The 18,707-nt window shown below is 43.7% G+C and overlaps 1 protein-coding gene and 1 long non-coding RNA gene across 2 annotated transcripts in view; one reads left to right on the plus strand and one right to left on the minus strand.

The window, feature by feature from the left end:
• The window catches only part of LOC138354721 (uncharacterized), a 416,665-nt gene that overhangs the window by 11,290 nt on the left and 386,668 nt on the right, over window positions 1-18,707 (plus strand). The gene's annotated exons all lie outside the window — the stretch shown is intronic.
• The window catches only part of r (carbamoyl-phosphate synthetase 2, aspartate transcarbamylase, and dihydroorotase rudimentary), a 112,609-nt gene continuing 104,825 nt past the window's right edge, over window positions 10,924-18,707 (minus strand). The window contains 4 exon segments of the mRNA XM_045759862.2: window positions 10,924-13,642; window positions 13,838-13,939; window positions 15,840-15,986; window positions 17,234-17,368. Coding sequence (XP_045615818.2) covers window positions 13,445-13,642; window positions 13,838-13,939; window positions 15,840-15,986; window positions 17,234-17,368 — 582 coding nt within the window. The 3' untranslated portion in view covers window positions 10,924-13,444.

Here is an 18,707-nt window from a genome sequence, read left to right on the forward strand (position 1 = left end):
GGAAGGTTTGAGTAGCTTTGGGTCTTTAGTGGACAGAATCTCCAATAGATGGGGCGAGAGTCGCCCCATCTCTCTCGACCGGGCGGGACTCGAAACTTAAATTAAAATTGCTATATCATTGGTCTCCAACATGATATATTTCCTTTGATACACTCACAATAACGATTATAGCTCTGTCTTTCTGGAGGCATGTAATATTTTAGGCTTTATTAGCGTATCTTTGTTAATTATACAACATACTCTGCCCGAAACGCTTTGCGTAATAGTGGCTTTAGGCATTGTATGTACTAGCTCTATCTATAAAGCCAACAAACTGTAAAATCTCTTTATGTATGTACCTTACCTAAATAAAATTATTATTATTATTATTAAGTGCGTATGCGTCTGCACTCCATGACCGAAAAGCTACTGAACGCCACTATAAAAACATATATATCTTCACTTGAGCTTTAAATATGTCTAATGTAATGTATTTAAAATAAAGCTTATATTTCTATCTTTCTTAAGACGTGTAAAACATTTGTGTTTATTAACGAATTTACGTAAAATAAACATTCTTCTGAGAGAGTTGCTCTGTCGCTCAGTCTATGCGGGGGTCGGAGCTCGGCGATTATTAAAATACATGAATCTTCATTAGAACTTTAATTATGTCTATGATAAAGTGTTTAAAATGAGCCTTATATTCCTATCTTTCTTGAGGCATATAAAAAATTTACGATTATTTACAAATTTACGTGAAATAAGCATTGTTCTGAGAGAGTTGCTCCGTCGATCGATCTGTCCGGAGTCGGAGCTCGGCTATTATAAAAGTACACGTATCTTCGCTTTAAATTTAAATATGCCCATGGTAAGGTATTTAGAACGAAGCTTATATATCTGTCTTTCTTGTGACATAAAACTCTTACGTTTATTAAGGAATCTGCGTGAAATAGGCATGGTTCTGAGATGAATGCTGCGGTTTTCGAGTTTGACGAGCGATGAAAACTACCACTTTTATACAACTACAAATATCTTCGGTTTTACTTAAAATATTTGTCTGGTAGAGGTTTTACATATAGATCGCGTTTCTGTCTTTCTGCTGACTAATAAATAATTTTGGTTTAATCAGTTATCAAGATGTTTTCAACAATATTCTTTCAGCGTTCGTCTTTTCCAACTTGGGCGACCCTTTTGGAAGCGCGATACTTGGGTTAACCCATCCTATAGTTGGGTCTGTTTCCAACTGGGGTTCGAATAAGTGCTTTGCGTGTGGTGTTGGTTTTGTGGGTGCGAGAGCCAGGAGTTATCTTCAGTACTCGGGCTGCATGCGCCTAGGGCTGCCTTCCCTAGGTGCCCTGTAAGTACTGCCCTTGGGGCTTGGGGCCACCTTCCACAGGCTCCTCGGGGTCTGCCTCTGCTGGTCCGTTTTACCTTTCGGTTTTTCGGCCGCCTGTTGGGCTCTTGGGTGTTCTGTTCTCCCTTGTTACCGGCAGGTAAGAGGCAGTTTGCACCGTTACAGGGCGCAGGGTGCTGCTCAGCTTGTATTTCCCGACATCGCGGCCGGCTCTGTTCCTTGGGGTTCGCTGTCCTCTTGCGGGGTTTTGTTTTTCTTTTTCTTTTTGCCTGGTGGGGGGTTCTGTCATTTTATTCAGTTTGTTTTTGCTCTTCCACTGTTCTCCTAGGTGGCGCCCCCTGCTAGGTCCCCGTGAGTGTACACGTCCCTGGGGTTCAGCTTTAGAAGTTTGCTTGGTAGTTTTGGGTGCCGGTTTGCAGCACCCTGCCTGGGACTACCTGAGCGCGAGTCCTCTTAAAGTAAACGCTCAGGACCCTGGGAATCCCCTAGGGGGCGCGTGGGTCCGATGGATGTGACCCCGGAGTCCCCACTCGCTGTGTGCGAGTTTGAGGGTTGCTCGGTCCCCTTGTCTCAGGGTGACCCTCGTTTTTGCCTCTGCCACGTTGCCTGTTGGGTCGGTGATACTTTCGACCCTGAGTCCTGTGAGTGTTGCTGCTTGCTTGTGACTCAATTTACCCAATCCTCTGATGATTCTATTCGGGTACAGGCGGCGCGTGCGTTGCAGTCTAGGTTTCATCTGTTGCAACGCGCTCAGTGGTTGCTTCCCCGGATGCCCCGGGGCTGCCCCGCTTTGCTTTTCGAGACCCGAACTTGGGGGTGGGGGTCGCTTCGATCCTGGTTCAGTCCGCACCTCCTCGTCCTTCCCCTTCTGTTCGTTCTGGTCCCCCGCCCCTGCTTCCGGCCCCGAAGCGTCTGAGGGTTTCGGGGTCGGAGCAGGGGTTACTTGATCTCGAGACTCGGGCAGCTTCGGGGGGTGCCCCTTCCGGGGGGGGGGGGGGGCGGCAGAGGCATTCGAGTCTTGTCTCCCGGCCGAAGCTTCAGGGTCTGACCAGTGGGCCCCCCTTCCTCCAACTTTTCCGGCTGCTCCGTCCTTGTCTTGTGGGGTCGGGGCTTAGGGAGAGGACTCGGCCTCGGGTCCTGTGGTGAAGGACCTCGAGGCTGGGGAGGGGCTGACTTGGGGGCCTTGGGCCCCGCTGGACCCCGCCTGGGTTTTTCTTCCCACTGAGCGGGGCTTATTGTTACAAGGAGTGGGTTTTCTTTTCCCCCCTCTGCGTACGAGTTGGATTTGGTGTCGGCCCCTCCCTAAGTTCGGTTCCGTCCTTCCGGAGGTTTTCGGTTTATCGCATCCAACCTGGTGTGGTGCGAGCGGCCTTTGCAGCTTACCTCCTGCGTGACCCGGATTATGCCTCGGAAATGGATCCGTCCACGTTCAGGTTTGGGACTTCGTTCCCTTTCTGGCTCTGTTACGAGGTTCCGGAGTCGTCCTGGCTAGCAGACTGCCCCTTGTTTGGTCTGGATTCCTGGCATTCCTTCTGTCGTTCCCGCACGCTGGAGTGGCGGGAAGCTTCCACGGTGCTTCAGGTTTTCCTGGGGGGCGAACTTGAGTACCTGAATGAGTGCTTGTTTGCCCCTGCCCTTCCCCGCGATGTGGGCGTTATTCAGCTCCATGTGCAGGTTCCCTCCCTTTCGGCGGCGCTCGTTGCGGAGGACTTGCGCGCCCGGGGCCTTTTGAGTTCGGCCTTGCGGTTCTTTTCCCTCCTGGAGCTGTCTTCGGATTGGCTCATGGAGGATGTGGGGACGCTTGGGTCCGTCCCGGGGTCCGGCACCTTGTCCTCGGCTGCGCGTTCGTCGGCTGCCTTGTTGAAGCTGTTCACGCCGATTTTGCGGGATGCGGTTTCCCTGTTTTATGCTTCCCGTCTCGCGTGTCGGCAGGCGGTGCTGGGTTCCTCCGTGGAATCTGCTTGGGTTCTGGCTCTTAGGCGTTCTTCACCTTTTTGTCCTCTCCTGTTTGTGGAGTCGGCCGTGGCGCAGTTTATTCAGGCTGCGTCGGCGGCTTGTCGTCCGATGTCGGACTTGTTGGTTTTCCGGGGGTCCCGGGGTGGGTCTTCCCGGAAAGGTCGTGTCAGGGCTCGGGGTTCCTCTCGTCGTGGTAGGCCTCTGGTGTCAGGTTCGGGGTTGGCTCCTCCTACGGACCCTCCCTCGTCTGGTCGGCGCGGTGTTCGCGCTGTGTGGGATTCTGGGTCTCGTAAGGGTCGCCGGCCCTTTCGCGGTTTGCCCCCTTGATGGGGCGATGGGGGGGGGGCGGCTTGCACTGTTCGCCCGCGCCTGGTCCCACGATTCGTGGGCCTTTCAGGTCGTGTCTCGCGGCCTGCGGTGGCGTTGTGTGGCCCCTCCCCCCTTTGGGGGGTCGGGGCTGGCAGGGCAGGTTTCTTCCCCTGCACTCTGTCGAGTCGTCTTGGAGTGGGTACGCTTGGGCGTCGTTGAAACGACGGCGTCCCTCAGATGGGTTTCCCGTCTGTTTCCGGTTCCGAAACGGGACTGCGCGGACCTGCGGTTCATTCTGGACTTGTCCTGTCTGAACCCCTGGGTTCATTGCCCCTCCTTTCGGATGACTACGCTGTCTCAGGTTCGGCTCCTCTTGGAGCCGGGAGCTTGGATGGTGTCCCTGGACCTCCGGGACGCTTATTGGCATGTCCCGATTCATCCGTGGTTCAGGGACTGGCTCGGTTTTGTTGTGGGGCGTCTGAGTTACCGCTTTCGTTGTCTCCCGTTCGGGTTGAACCTGGCACCTCGCGTGTTCACGCGCCTTACACGGGTTGTGGTGGTGTAACGGGGGGTGGGGGAAATAGCTCTATCTTGTCCATTATTCCACCCCCCAGTTAACTAACGAGGCCGGGGGAAACAGCTCTCTCTAGTCCGTTATCCCGTCCCCAGTTAGCTAACTATTCTAGAGTACTCCCAGAGTTCCTAAGGCAACCTCTCTCGTTCAACACCTTGTAACCTAGGTATTTGACTACCTAGGTGCTAAGACTACAAGGCGCCGTCACTTGATCAGTTACCCGAAACTCCAGAGAGAACTCTAGAATACAGAATCATTGCCACAAACGTATAAGAGGAAACGAAAGGAAAGAAATGAAAAGTGAAGTAATTAGTGAGGGTTTGGGGTGAGAGGTAGAGAGGTGGGAGGAGCGAGGAGGGTCATTAGTTGAAAGTGAGAGTTTAGAGAGGGGGTGGAGGGAGAGGTGTAGATAGGTAGAAGTAGAAGAGTAGATAGAAGTAGAAGAGTAGATAGTAGAAGACGAAATGCTGCCACCATCCATTCATGATCATTACATACAAGACAAGGAATGGAACTTGCCTGTATCACAAAATTCTCAAAAGATGTTATCATGAGTTCATTATTAGTATGTTCCCTCTGTACCATGTACTCATTAAAATCAGGGAACCAATAATCCCCGAGGCTTTCTCACCTCAACCCAACTCTAGGGACACAGTGAAAGACCATTTAAATAATAAATTCAACAATTATATTTTTCATGATAAATATCATAACTTAAGCAATCCAATTAAAATGTTAAAGATTAATATTCAAAGTGAGTCATCCTCCAAGAATCTGAGAACACTACAATTGACTGCCCCTGATCGTCACACAACACTTGTAAAACACGACAAGTCACCTTAATGTTCACTCACCGAGGACTGAGTCTAAGTTGAATAGAGAGGGGGGGGGGTCTGTAGTTGACAGAGACTCCCGCCCTGCCGGCCGACAGCCTCCCTGCTAGGGCCGTCTCCTCTGCTCTGCTCGTCTGCTGTTCTCTTGATTTTAGTCCTCCTTGCTGGATAGCTCTCCGAGTTTATATTGGGGAACCTAGTAGCTAACTCCGCCCACAAGTAGATAGCCTCCGGCACTCTACCAAGCCACTCCTTAAACGTCGGCATGTTTGAAGGCTACCAGACTACAACTAAGAGATTATCAGAAGCAAGGTGAAATTCGCATGATCTGACCTCAGGTCACTTGGGGTCATTAACGCTTTGAGGTGTGAGTTTCAGGCCGACAAACTGGCGCCTCTCAGATCTTTGTCTGTGACTCATGTACTCTATGTATGTATTAAACTAAACCACTTTTACAGTGTTACAGTGGCTCGTTTGCGTCTCCTAGGTGTTCGGGTGTTGGCCTACCTCGACGACTGGCTGGTTTGGGCTCCCAGCCAGTCAGCTTGCTTGCTAGCCCGGCGTCCCTCCCTCCCTCCGGTCGGCGGTTTTTCGCGTTTTTGACATCCAGCCTCAAGAACTGAGGTGTGGGTAGCCAGCGCGGGGGGTCTGGGGCTCCCCCTTCCCCCTCCCGGGGAGGGGGGAGCTGCGCAGACAGCGGCGCGGCGGTGTGTGACGTCACACTAGTTTGCTTGTTTTCGGTTGGGGAGTTCTATCCACTAGTTCGGTTTTTGGTAGCAATTTTAACCAGAATAGGGGTTTGTTTTGAGGCGCTTACCTTTCTGGGTGCCTGTTCCGGTCGATGGCAGACATAGAATGCTTCCAACCACACGGGGGCTTCTATAGGCCATTGCTCCCCTTGCCTCTCTGAGGGGGCCCGGTTCTGGCTGTGGTCCCCGGTAGGCCTAAGAACTCCATACACATGACTGATGCCAAAGTCTGACATTAGCATATCAGCCTGGGATAGCTCCGGGACTCACCCAGAAAATGGCGTTTCATTACATTCAACGCTGGTTTTTTAACATGTGGTTCATCATTAGGAGCTACAAAAGTTTTTAGTTCTGCTACTACAGTTCTCAACAGTTTCTGGACTTTAATACAAAAATGTAAAATATTCTCAACAAAGGCGAAAGAGGATATAGTAATGCAACAAAAATACTCCATGAAAACTCCTCTCACCTTTGCCCACATGTTGTACACACTTGCTATTCATACCATTATCCTTAAAATAGGGATTTATAAGCATAACTTTCAACACAAGTTATTAAGATGGTCTTACCTTTGGGATACCATATGAGCATTTATCACATTACGCTTATGACCCATTTGCTTCCAGGTAAGTTAACAAACTATGTAGCTTCTTCATATCAAATACCAAGCTGTCATGTGTCTTATTTTTCCCTTCCTCTTTACACAAACAAACAAAAACAAAAGTTCTGTTGACGCATGGACACTAACGCCTTCAACTGCAATATGATCATTCATTATCCAATAAAATTTCATCCATTAAAATGGATGGTCTATGTTCTCATTTTTTAAAATTCTTACTGATGGCATTTCATTCTTACTAATATTTGATTTTATATATTTATTAGCACGCATAGCGTTTCGGGCAGGTCCTTAATCCAAATTTTCACACACACATCTCCAGGAAGCAGCCCTTAGCAGCTGTCTAACTCCCAGGCACCTATTTACTGCTAGGTGAACAGGAGTATCAGGGTGAAAGAAACTTTCCATTTATTTCCGCCTTCGCTGGGAATCGAACCTGGATCCTTTAGGACTACGAACCCCGAGTGCTATCCACTCAGCCGTTAGGCCTCTTAGATATCAAACATTCCCCTCAGTAACTTTCACTACATGTACATTGCTCTTCATGTAGAGCTCTGACAGTGTAAATGCCCATTCATTACACAGCAAACACGGGCCAGAGATTCCTGCGATGTTTTGCCTTCCAATATTGGACGAGGAAAAATAAAGCCACTTCAACTGCGTTAATTTTTATTCTTTATGAGCAATTAGGAGATGCATGTCTTTGCTTTTAAAATCTGTTAAAGCACTTGTAATTACCTAAGTGTAGTTACAGGATGAGAGCTACGCTCGTGGTGTCCCGTCTCCCCAACACTCTATCATATAACAAATTGTGAGAAAATTGCATTAAGCAAATACAGTAGATACTTTTCCCTGTGAGGGGAAAGTACATCAGCGAGTGAGTGAGTGTTTGGGCGTTATTAAATGCATAGCAAGTTATTTCCCAAGTTCATAGTAAAGATTCATAATGCCGAGAAAATCCCAAGAGCAGGAAGGGGATCAAATGAGCGTCTTGGGGGTTACCCAAGACGGGCGCCTAGGATCACCATGAACGCTGATAATATACTTGTGCTTATTAGAAGGAATATTTTACTATAACTTCTACAGAAAGAATTATATAATACAATATATATATATAATATGCATATCCACATACTTCACATTTATACAAATGTAAGCACACATGTGTGATCACAAATTTCTGGACTGAAAACACACTGAAGGCTTTAAAAGCAAAATGCATTATCTTAATGTATACCTGGTATCTTGAATGTGTACATGTGCGCACACATATGGAAGCCGGTCGGCCGAGTGGAAAGCACGCTGGACTTGTGATCCTGTGGTCCTGGGTTCGATCCCAGGTGCCGGCGAGAAACAATGGGCAGAGTTTCTTTCACCCTATGCCCCTGTTACCTAGCAGTAAAATAGGTACTTAGGTGTTAGTCAGCTGTCACGGGCTGCTTCCTGGGGGTGGAGGCCTGGTCGAGGACCGGGCCGCGGGGACACTAAAAAGCCCCGAAATCATCTCAAGATAACCTCAAGACACACGTATGTATGTTTAGTTGACGAGCCTAGATGTATTCTTTCAGTATTTAATTTATTGGTTACTAGTTTGTGATCATGGCAAAGTTTTGAGAACTTTGAAAACATTTGTTTTTATTAAAAAATTTATGTATATATGTGTGTATATACTGTATTATATAATATAAAATATGCAAGCATGCATCTTGTATGTAGGTGGATATCTAAAAGAAACATTTAGATAAATTCCTGCAAGAAGTGCTATCTCAACCAGACTGTAGTGGATATGTAGGCCTGTGGGCCACTCAAAACAATAGCCTGTTGGACCAAGTTATCACACGTCAGGCTCAGGAAGTAGAAGAAATCCCGTAACCCTCTCCAAGTATGCTCCAGGTATACAGTTTATATATCACTAAGAACTCTTGACCTCATCAGGATTTGAACCCCTGCTGCCCAGGATCACCCCTGGCATATATTACTGAATGTGACTGAAAGGGTGAGATCAATAATGCTAGTGAATATCAGCATCACATTTGTCAGTACTATATATCATAACATTTGTTAATACAGTATGTCGTAAGATTCAAAATTCCCGCACAGTAAGTTGAGTAGCAGATGGAGGCCTGAGGCAACTACTGAACATCAGCTATCTTGAAAAAAAATTCCCAGCATGTCCCACAGGTGGGGGTAAGCTCAATTCCAAGCTACCAAACATGGATGACACACCTGCATCCAGCTCCCAGTCACCAACTGGTTGTGTGGTTGAAAAAAACACACTGATGATATACCGGTAGGTCATGGTGTTTGCAGAGGACTGTGTTAGTGATGACGATGAGCTTAGACCCAATAACAACAAATAATGGATACAAGTGATACTGATATTGAAGACGATACTGGGAGCGTATACAGTACATGGCTCACGCCAACCCTGCTGAGCTGTCCAATGTCAACACCACTGCCATTATCATCAGCTGTGTCATCTGCCATTTCAGAACAGTGTGATAATTTGGAGATGAGTCTTTTTGAGTTCAGTGGCATTGGTTGTGATACAAGTAACTTACATGAACCAAGTGTTAGCAGCTCTCATGGTGTCCCCATGGTGTTAGCTACTAGGTAAAGATTTGCTGTCTCGGCAGCATGCCCAGCTAATGCTAGGATGTCTCCAGCCATGAGAACAATGACAACTGTGTGGCCTTCACTTCAACTGTTCATGGTCGGCCAACTGTACAAAGTAGAAAAGCTTCATCTCCCGGCCAACGGAGTTTTAGTACAAGAAAACAGAGCCCTTGTGTTGGTGCCCGTGGTGGAGGTGGAGCCAATACCAGCAGCACGGGTGTATTCTCGTGGAAAGAGTGTAACAATTTTGTACCAGAAATACTAACATTTGATGATACTGGCGTTGTTACACCCACTTTACCGTATACTGGTGATGGAGTATAAGTGACTATTTTATGGCTTATTATGATGAGCTGTAACTGAAACTAGTTTCACATGAGATACACACATTTCAGCCAGTTCTCTCTTTCCAGTGCGTTTCTTGTGGTGCATACGATGATGAAAAATGCTGTGAAACATGTCATACAAGATTATTGGAACAAAGACAGTGTTGTTCCAACTCCAGTTGTCCCCAAGTACATGTCACAAGACATGTACTACCTCTGAGGTGCCTACACTTTGATAACAATAATAATATGAACTGAAATGATAGACTATGGAAAGTGAGGAAAGTGTTCAGTGATGTGAAAGGAAGTTCCAATATATCTTTGTACAAGGCCAGATTGTAATGACTGATGCATTGCTAGTTCTTTTCAAGGGCTGACTTGCTTTCAAGCAGTATATGCCATCAAAATGGCACAGGTTTGGATTGATATTCTTTGTATTGTGTGATTGTGAAACTAGGATAGTGATCGATATTATATTCTGGCACCGATTTAGACATACCTGGTCAAGATCCTCATGGGTTTCTGGCAGTGTAGTAAACACTCGTGGAACAACTGCTGAATAAGGGGGTGCAGTCTATATAATGACAATTATTGACAAACCCCCTTTGCTAACTATGTTCCTGCTTGAACATAACACTGGAGTTTGTGGCACAAAAAAAACACACAAGAAAAATGCCAGTGTTTGATATTGATATTGCAATGATTGCCAGCTGAAAAAAAGCGACATGATTTTGTCATCGCACTGGAAAGATAGACGTGAGGTGAATGTGTTGACAACAATTCACACTGGTGAAATGGTTGATTTATAAACTGAATATTGAACAAGTAATATTGTGACTAAATATTTTTAATGGGCACATTAGCAACATATATCACAGTTCCTTGGTACATTATGAAAGTTCTGCTCTGTAAATATTGTCAATTAGATTCATGTGCATAAGTAAAAAACAAAGTAAGAAAGCTATAAAAAATGCATTGAAGAAAAGGGACACATTTGTGGCAGCTCGCAAGTGTTGAACTACCCGCACGACGAGCTGCGAGTCTCTCTGGCATGGACGACCACTCAGCAGTGACAGCACAGCTCATCATCTCCACTTCACTGCAGCCAAAGTAAGTGATAGTTTTTATTGTTATATTTCTGTCTTCAGGGAAGGGATTTTAACAATATAGGAAGTACAAACTTTTTTTATATATATAATTTTTTTTACATGCACAGGGGACACTAAACAGCTGTGCAATACAGTAGTTAAGAAAGCTCAGAACCCAGATGAACAAATCCACAAGGGCCGTGACGAGGATTCGAACCTGCGTCCGGGAGCATCCCAGACACCCTGTCGTAGCTCAGTCGATTAAGGCAGTGTCTGGGATGCTCCCGGACGCAGGTTCGAATCCTCGTCACGGCCCTTGTGGATTTGTTCATTTGATACATCACGTTAGTGTGATCTCTGTGTGTGATGTCTCAGAACCCAGATATTATCCATGGGCATATTGTCAAACAAAGCAGTAAACTTATCCACGTAGTGCAAGGATACAGAGCCAGCTGGCTGAACCAAACCACCGTTGACCTGGTAGAGGCTGGCTTTCAAATGAGGACTGAGAAAAACAGTATTAACAAACAATGCTCACCCACCACACTGCGAGGGATGGTATTTGCAGTGGAAGGGTTAAGGCATTTATTCATGTGCATACAAGATATTTTGAGACTAATTTTACATTGAAACTTAAATCAATATAAGAATGTTTCTCAAAGCTGAGATGCATTTTTTTCTTCTAAACAATGTAACAATCTCATAGATCCCAACAAAGGAGCCATGCATAAAGTTATCAGCTATGAACAGATGTCAACTTGCATGACAAAAGGTGCACTGTACTATGAAATGTCTTAACATCAGCTTGAGTTAGGTACTATAATTCATTAGGACTGTCAAAATACAGTGAACTTGAATCTCTCCAGAGCTCCTACATAATTTAAAAATTCACCTGCCACTAATCAGGCAGAAATTCCTATCATCCTTTGCTTTAACCACTAATCTGCACAGCTATTTAAAAGTACTATGTCACGGTGCATGTCTAAAAATTCTTTAACCAAATAGGAAAAAAATCGCATATGGTGACTGGAGCAGTGTAAGGGTCAACAGCATACATAGGATGATAGGAAATACTACCACCATGCTATCACAATGCATCACCAAATCATTCGATCACAATGCATCACCAAATCATTCGATCACAATGCATCACATATACGAAGTTATTCGATCTCAAGTATCACCTTCACCAAGCTCTCCAAGACGGGAACACTGGCATGCTGTAACATGCCAACAGGTGGAACACTACCTTGATACACTATCTATATTAGTAGAATTTCAAAATTAGTTTTGATCTGACTGGATGAAACCTTGATAATTATAGGGTCCTTGCATGGTCCATTGAAAAATTAAGCCATATACTGTGGGGGAGATAAGAGATACTGCCAAGAACTTCAATAAAACATACTTTAAAGGGTTGCACACACAGACACACACATGACAGCTTACTCATGCTAGTGGAAGCTTGAACCCACTATGATCACTTTCCAAGAGCAGCACACCTTTACTATCGGCCTGAAAAAAATGGCACTCTGCTCCTAGTGTCAGGCTGTCTTAGCAGTGTTGCTGCAACAATTCAGTGGATAATCTCTTGAGGCTGAATTCTCACTTTAGAGTAAGGTTGTGAGAGGTAAGCATCTATTTCAACTGGACTGTTCAGTCTTACATGAAAGTGCTTTCTTACCTTCATTAGGGTTTAAAAACCACTATCCAGCACCTTGCTAGACATACCTTTACCATACCAACCTAAAAATAGTGTCAATGCTGAAACACTAAAATAAAAAAGAAACTTCAATGTTACGTTAAGATAAACCAACTCCTCACAGCAAACCCCCCTGGCAGAGGCAGCTTCAAGGCTCAAGATATACGAAGGCATTTTATGATATTTTTAAATTACACTATTCTGAAAAAGTATAAATTAAGATAAATTCATACTCCTAACAATGAAATGTGTTTCTTCGTGTACAGTCTTATACGTACTAAAAACATCAATTTTTTGTTTTTTTTTGCCTTTCATTATTTTTCCTTTCATTATTTTTGCTTTCATAAACTAAACATTTATTAGTACTACTGTATTAATTTTTATTAATTTAAAAGTAATCACAAAACAAATTTACAACTTTTTGAATTATTCAATAAGGTGAATTACTGTACATTATATGACGAAAAGACCACATTTATGAACACTGTTTTCAGGAATATTTTGTAGCCTCTGGATAATTACTGTATTCCGTAAAGGATGTTATCAGCCAGGATTTTGGTGGATTGAATTGTGTTTATTAGCTATGACGAACTTCCTTGACTGATGGAAATTACATATAACCACAACAGAGTGCAAGTTGTGATATTTCTGCTGCGATTCTCTCGATACAGGAAAAACAAAAACGCCATCGTCACCTTTATATCTATTTTGTGTTCCTTGAACATAAGGAACTGTATGCCAACTAGTTTTAAAATCAAATGTTTACCCAAATGTGAACTAAGCACTCTTAATAGTACCAAATTAAACGGCATAGGAGAAACCATTTAATATATAGTTTAGCTGCTGTGTGGTGGCATTCCCTGTGGACGTCATTAAATCTGGGACTTTGCACCGGCTTATGAGCTCTGGTGATGAAAATTAAATGTCCTATGAAAAATGTTTTCTTAAGTGTGGTCATCTGTTTCAAATTTAGCATAAGGAAACTAAATATACACATTTATATTTTTCTGTACAGTGCTGTATGTTGACAATTTATCTGACACTCTTCTCCATTCAAGAGCCTTGAATTTTGAATACTTGTTATATATTAGCCTCATCTAGCTATATTGTAGTAACTACCGTATTGGTTGCTTTTCTGTGTAATGTTGGAGTCGGAACTACGGTGGTTATAACCATGGTCAAATATAACTTTCTACATTTATATGTTTCATATTAACGCTTTTAATTTATGTACCATCAAAACTATCGGATTATACCAATGATAATGTGCTCTCATATACTGGCCCTACAATAGTGATCTTATTATATTTTACAATATTAAATTAAGTATCTAATATGATCAACACTTTCCAAGGACCATGGCAAGTAAAGCCATTCTTACATACATTCCTCCCTCAGCTTGGCGGAAGTAAGCAGCTCGAGGGTCCGTGTCAAAATCAGTAGATATTTCTTGGTTTCTAGGCAATGGGTGAAGAACGATCATACGCCGCTTGGCTCGAGTCATCAGATGAGGAGTAACAATGAAATGCCCACAAGCCTGTCAATTATATAATTCTTATGTAAGAATAAATGGATTTCAAACAAATACTTAAGGATAACAGAAATATATGCATACAAATTATAGCACAGTAACTGTTTTAAGTAAATTTGTTTTCCAATTATGACAACAAATTATTTAATAGTATAATGCCAATCTACAGTACTTGGTAATTCTTCAGTCTTAAGAGCTTACCCTTTCATAATCCTCAAGAGTGACGAACCTTTCCTTTTGAATACGTGTCATGTACAAGACATCAGTATCAGGAAGAGCTGCTTCCAAACTATTGAATTCCTCCTGATAAAAAAAATAGGCGTGTTTAAAAAAAGCAATGACATGACATGAAAATACAGAACATGACAGAAAATACAACAAAATTTAGGAGATGGAGAATTCAGTATTGACACTTTTAGTTGTCGGTGACGGATATTGCATCCATAAATAACTTTCGGATGTCCAGCGGTGACACCACCGCTTTTGTGTCCAAAATTAAAATATTTGTTAAAGGGTCTAATTTTTCCTGATCATTACGAGACGTGTTTTAAATGTGCTCCAATGTCTTCGCATTATCTGTGATGGCCCATGTGAGCCATTATATGGCATCACAGCACCACCTGCCATGCGATAGGCCCGTTGTTAACGTGTCGTCTCTCGTGACTGCTTGCGGCCTTCCCTCGCATCCAACATGTGTGCCTGTACAGTACCAGCAATTTTTCCTTGGCTATATTTGTTGCTGCCTTTATGCACCACATTTACTCCAAGAGGGAGGGAGGGAGGGAGAGGGAGATAAGGAAGGGAGGGAGGGAGGGAGGGAAATCAGGAAGAAAGGGAGGGAGGAAGATAAGAAAGGGAGGGAGGGAGGGAGGGAAGGAGGGGAAAGGACCATTAGATTTTTCTTAATATAGAACTTTAAAATACATACTGGAATATTATATACCAACAGAATAATAAATAAGGTTCAGGTAGATAGTTCCTTATTAATTAAAATGGAGGAGTTAGGGTTGGGTCTTTGCCCATTATGTTATAGATGGATGTCTAAAGTCAGTAGCTTTTCTTGAAGGGCTTCCAAATACTTATAAGCTTCCTTTGATCTTCAGGAGCTTCAGGTTGCATGCCAGCAACACAGGGAAGTTATCTTGAGATGATTTTGGGGCTTAGCATCCCTGAGGCCCGGTCCTCAACCAGGACTCCTTTTTGTTACACTCCCCTCCCCCCCCCCAGGAAGCAGCCCGTAGCAGCTGTCTACCTCCCAGGTACCTATTTATTGCTAGGTAACAGAAGCATCAGGGTGAAAGAAACATGTTGCCCATTTGTCTCTGCCTCCACCGGGAATCGAACCCGGAACCTCAGGACTACGAATCCGAAGCGCTGTCCACCCAGCTGTCAGGCGCCCTATATGCAACATATGCTATCTGGAACAGCACTCGAGTCTTGCAATAAGAGGTCATATGCTTCTTGATGCTACATTGAATACACACTAAGTCATTTCAAGTGCACTGAACATAAGACCTCGTACAGCTGGACTATTCTAACTTCCCAGATCATGGCAGGAGCACCAAGGAACTATCCACTGATAGTATTGCCCAAGAAAGTTGCCTTCTTTTCCTGAGAGGTCTGCTGGATAATATATTGTCTTAGAAAAAAATGAGATCTTGATATATATGGGAGAACACATGGACACAAAGAAATTAGGATATCCACGTGCTAGACCTGGCTCCACTATATAGATATCCTATGCAAATTTATCAGTGCATAAAAAGTGTTTCCAGTGTGGAAGTATAGAACATACTTCCATAAGTATGGAACTTATATTTAGGGAAGTGTAAGTTCTTGCAGCATATGATCACAATCAGCACATTAAAGGTACTGTCAGTTTATGCACTTTTACAGGAATTGCTTAAACATGACAGTACCATCCTAAAATTCACTAACATTGCTTGTACATATTAGATATACAGAATGTACACAGTCACATAAGCTATATGCAGTATTATATTTGACAAATATTGAACATATAAATGCTGTACAGCACTAAAGACATTTAAATATTGTACAATGTATGTATTTTTATGCGTATTATATTACAGTCAATAATATACTGTACATAATGTGTGGAAAGTATAATCTGTATGTGTGGAAAGTCATACATTATTGTACACTAATCAGTTCAGTAAATTGGTAATAGATAATCACAAACCTGGTGAATGCCTTGAGATGCTGCATACTGAGTGATGTAGTCGGGCATCCCAAGACCTGGAGGTGAAACGTAACGAAGCTGCACATTGTACAATGTCAAGAGTCGAGCCAGGGAGTGCACTGTTCGCCCATGCTTCAAATCGCCCACCTGAAATAAAATTGGTAAGCAAAATGTGTTTACACTGTATGTATAGGTAACTTCTTCAAAAGTCTTATCTTTCTTTCTTCAGGACTTAACATAATTTCTGCCCTTAAAATCACTCATTTGCTCCATTAGGTAGTGTTGCACTCTTCCCAAGACATTGTCAAATTCCAGCATGATCAGTCTTACCTTCTCTTTCCTAGTGCAGTAGGTATTGTTACAAACTGTTCCTACCATGTCATTAATGAGAAAACATTGAGAGGAAAATTGTCAACCCAGCCAAGAATAAATCAAAAGGTTCATTTAATTACAGTACAATATATTCATGTATATCCTCCCATAAGTACTTCATTTCAAACTGATTTCTAGGCATTCTAGCTAAGCGTTCTGCCTAATGTATTCCAAATTCCAACTGTTTAACTACTTTGACACTGAAAAAGTTCTTTCTAACATCCCTGTGGGTCATTTGGATACTACATTTCCACCTGTGTCCCCGTGTTTGCATACCACCTGTGTCCCCGTGTTTGCATACCACCTGTGTCCCCGTGTTTGCATACCACCTGTGTCCCCGTGTTTGCATACCACCTGTGTCCCCGTGTTTGCATACCACCTGTGTCCCCGTGTTTGCATACCACCTGTGTCCCCGTGTTTGCATACCACCTGTGTCCCCGTGTTTGCATACCACCTGTGTCCCCGTGTTTGCATACCACCTGTGTCCCCGTGTTTGCATACCACCTGTGTCCCCGTGTTTGCATACCACCTGTGTCCCCGTGTTTGCATACCACCTGTGTCCCCGTGTTTGCATACCACCTGTGTCCCCGTGTTTGCATACCACCTGTGTCCCCGTGTTTGCATACCACCTGTGCATGTTCTTATGTTTGCTAACTTTCCATATGCTGCTGATGTTGTTATCTCGTTCATATGAGCAGTATATATGACTGGCTTATGAATATGAGAGCAGATAATTACATTAGGGACCAAATGAGCAACACAGCTCAGAAATAATATTGATGTGATCTTGTGTTCATAATGTGTTCTTGTTAGAGGTAATTTAATAGTGTAGAAGATTTTAATTTCATATCCATAAAATAACCATTCTGCATGTCTTTAGATTCCACTGAAATTGGATAAGTAAGTTTCCATTGCACACAACTGTTCAATTTATCTCAAATATCTAGTCACAGTAATTATTTTGAGGTCAGACAATACTTGCACAAACCTTATCTCCAGGTGTAAGTAAAAAAAAATCTTACCATGGTGATAATGAGACCGTTGACAGTACCAATCTCTTCCCTAATGGCAAACACATCTAGTAATGCCTGAGTAGGATGCTCTCCAACACCATCACCAGCATTAATCACGGGACGACGACTGACAGCTGCTGCGCGCTGGAAAGTCATTATATAATAATTAGTTTCACATAAGCAATATATGCTTTACATTAAAATCTTAAAAGTACTATAATTAATTTAAATTCTTTAATTCATGTAACTAGCATCATAAGGTTTAGGGAGGAGTCTTCCTTGGTAATTCCCCAAGCTATCCAGCTGGTACGCTCCTAATCCAGGATACCATACCAGGCTCAAAACAAAGCTCCTAATCCAGGATACCATACCAGGCTCAAAACAAAGCTCCTAATCCAGGATACCATACCAGGCTCAAAAATTCAAGTTTCTACAAGTAGCCAGTATCACAATCTGCCCCATTCCCCTCAACAAAGGTAAGGGGAGTCTGGGGTTACTAGACAAATCACAGTAACCTGAAGGAAAACCCACCAGAGGGCACCTGGAAAGACACGGCAAAAAGCACCTGCATGGACAAAATTGGTGGCCCTGGTATGAACATGCACAGCACCGAAAAACTACTGCTAGTTAACACTAGCTTGCCACCAAGTAGATAGCAGCCTTGGCCAACCAAGACCCGACCAGCTGGCCCTCTCAATAATACGCCTGATGCTACTGAATTGACGGGCAAGGACTGAGCTTGAAGAGAATAAAGCTGGACTTCGAACTCTAGCACAGTGCAGGAGTCTTTGTGTTTATTTCTCAGGTTTCATATTTTAGCCTTCCTGATGCATGTGCCCAAACCTGCATTTTGCCAAGGTGGCATGTGTTTTGTTCTTTTCTCGAGTTACCCCTGCTTTCGGTCTTCTGAAAGCTTCTTTCAATCTACCGAGACAGTTTTGCAACCCACTATTGGGTGTTTACCTCCTTTTGAAAGGTCCTGTTCCAGGTACTGCACATGCTTTAGTTGCTCTGCAAGTCTGGTGGTTGGGGTATGCAGTAGTAAACTTTTTCAGGGTTGTATTGTGTGCGAGTGTTCCAGCCCTAGGTTCTTTTGCAGCTTCACCTTCCCTTTCCTTGGTTTTATAGGTCATGGGGTTGGTGTGGGTTTGGGCACCCTGCCAGACTACGAGCCATAGTTCGTAGTCCTTTTTGGGTTGACAGCTTTCTGGTTCCTTGTCAGCTGTTGAAGTTTTGTTCGAGGGCCCTAGAACATGGTTTGTCTTGTCTGTACCCTAGAACAGGTCTAGCCACTTCCTTCCATTATGTGAGTGCTCTTGGTTACTCGTTGGCCTTTGAGTACTTTAGTGGCTACCTGATTTTGTCTGAGTTTTTCTCATTAGAATTTGTGATACTTGTGTGCACTTCTACATTTCCCTGGCAGTACACCAATGTTTCTCCTGTAGGGCTGTTGCCACTGCCCTCTTCAGCCACTGGGATTTTA

Source organism: Procambarus clarkii, chromosome 64 (genome assembly GCF_040958095.1).
Source record: "Procambarus clarkii isolate CNS0578487 chromosome 64, FALCON_Pclarkii_2.0, whole genome shotgun sequence".
NCBI lineage: Eukaryota > Metazoa > Arthropoda > Malacostraca > Decapoda > Cambaridae > Procambarus > Procambarus clarkii.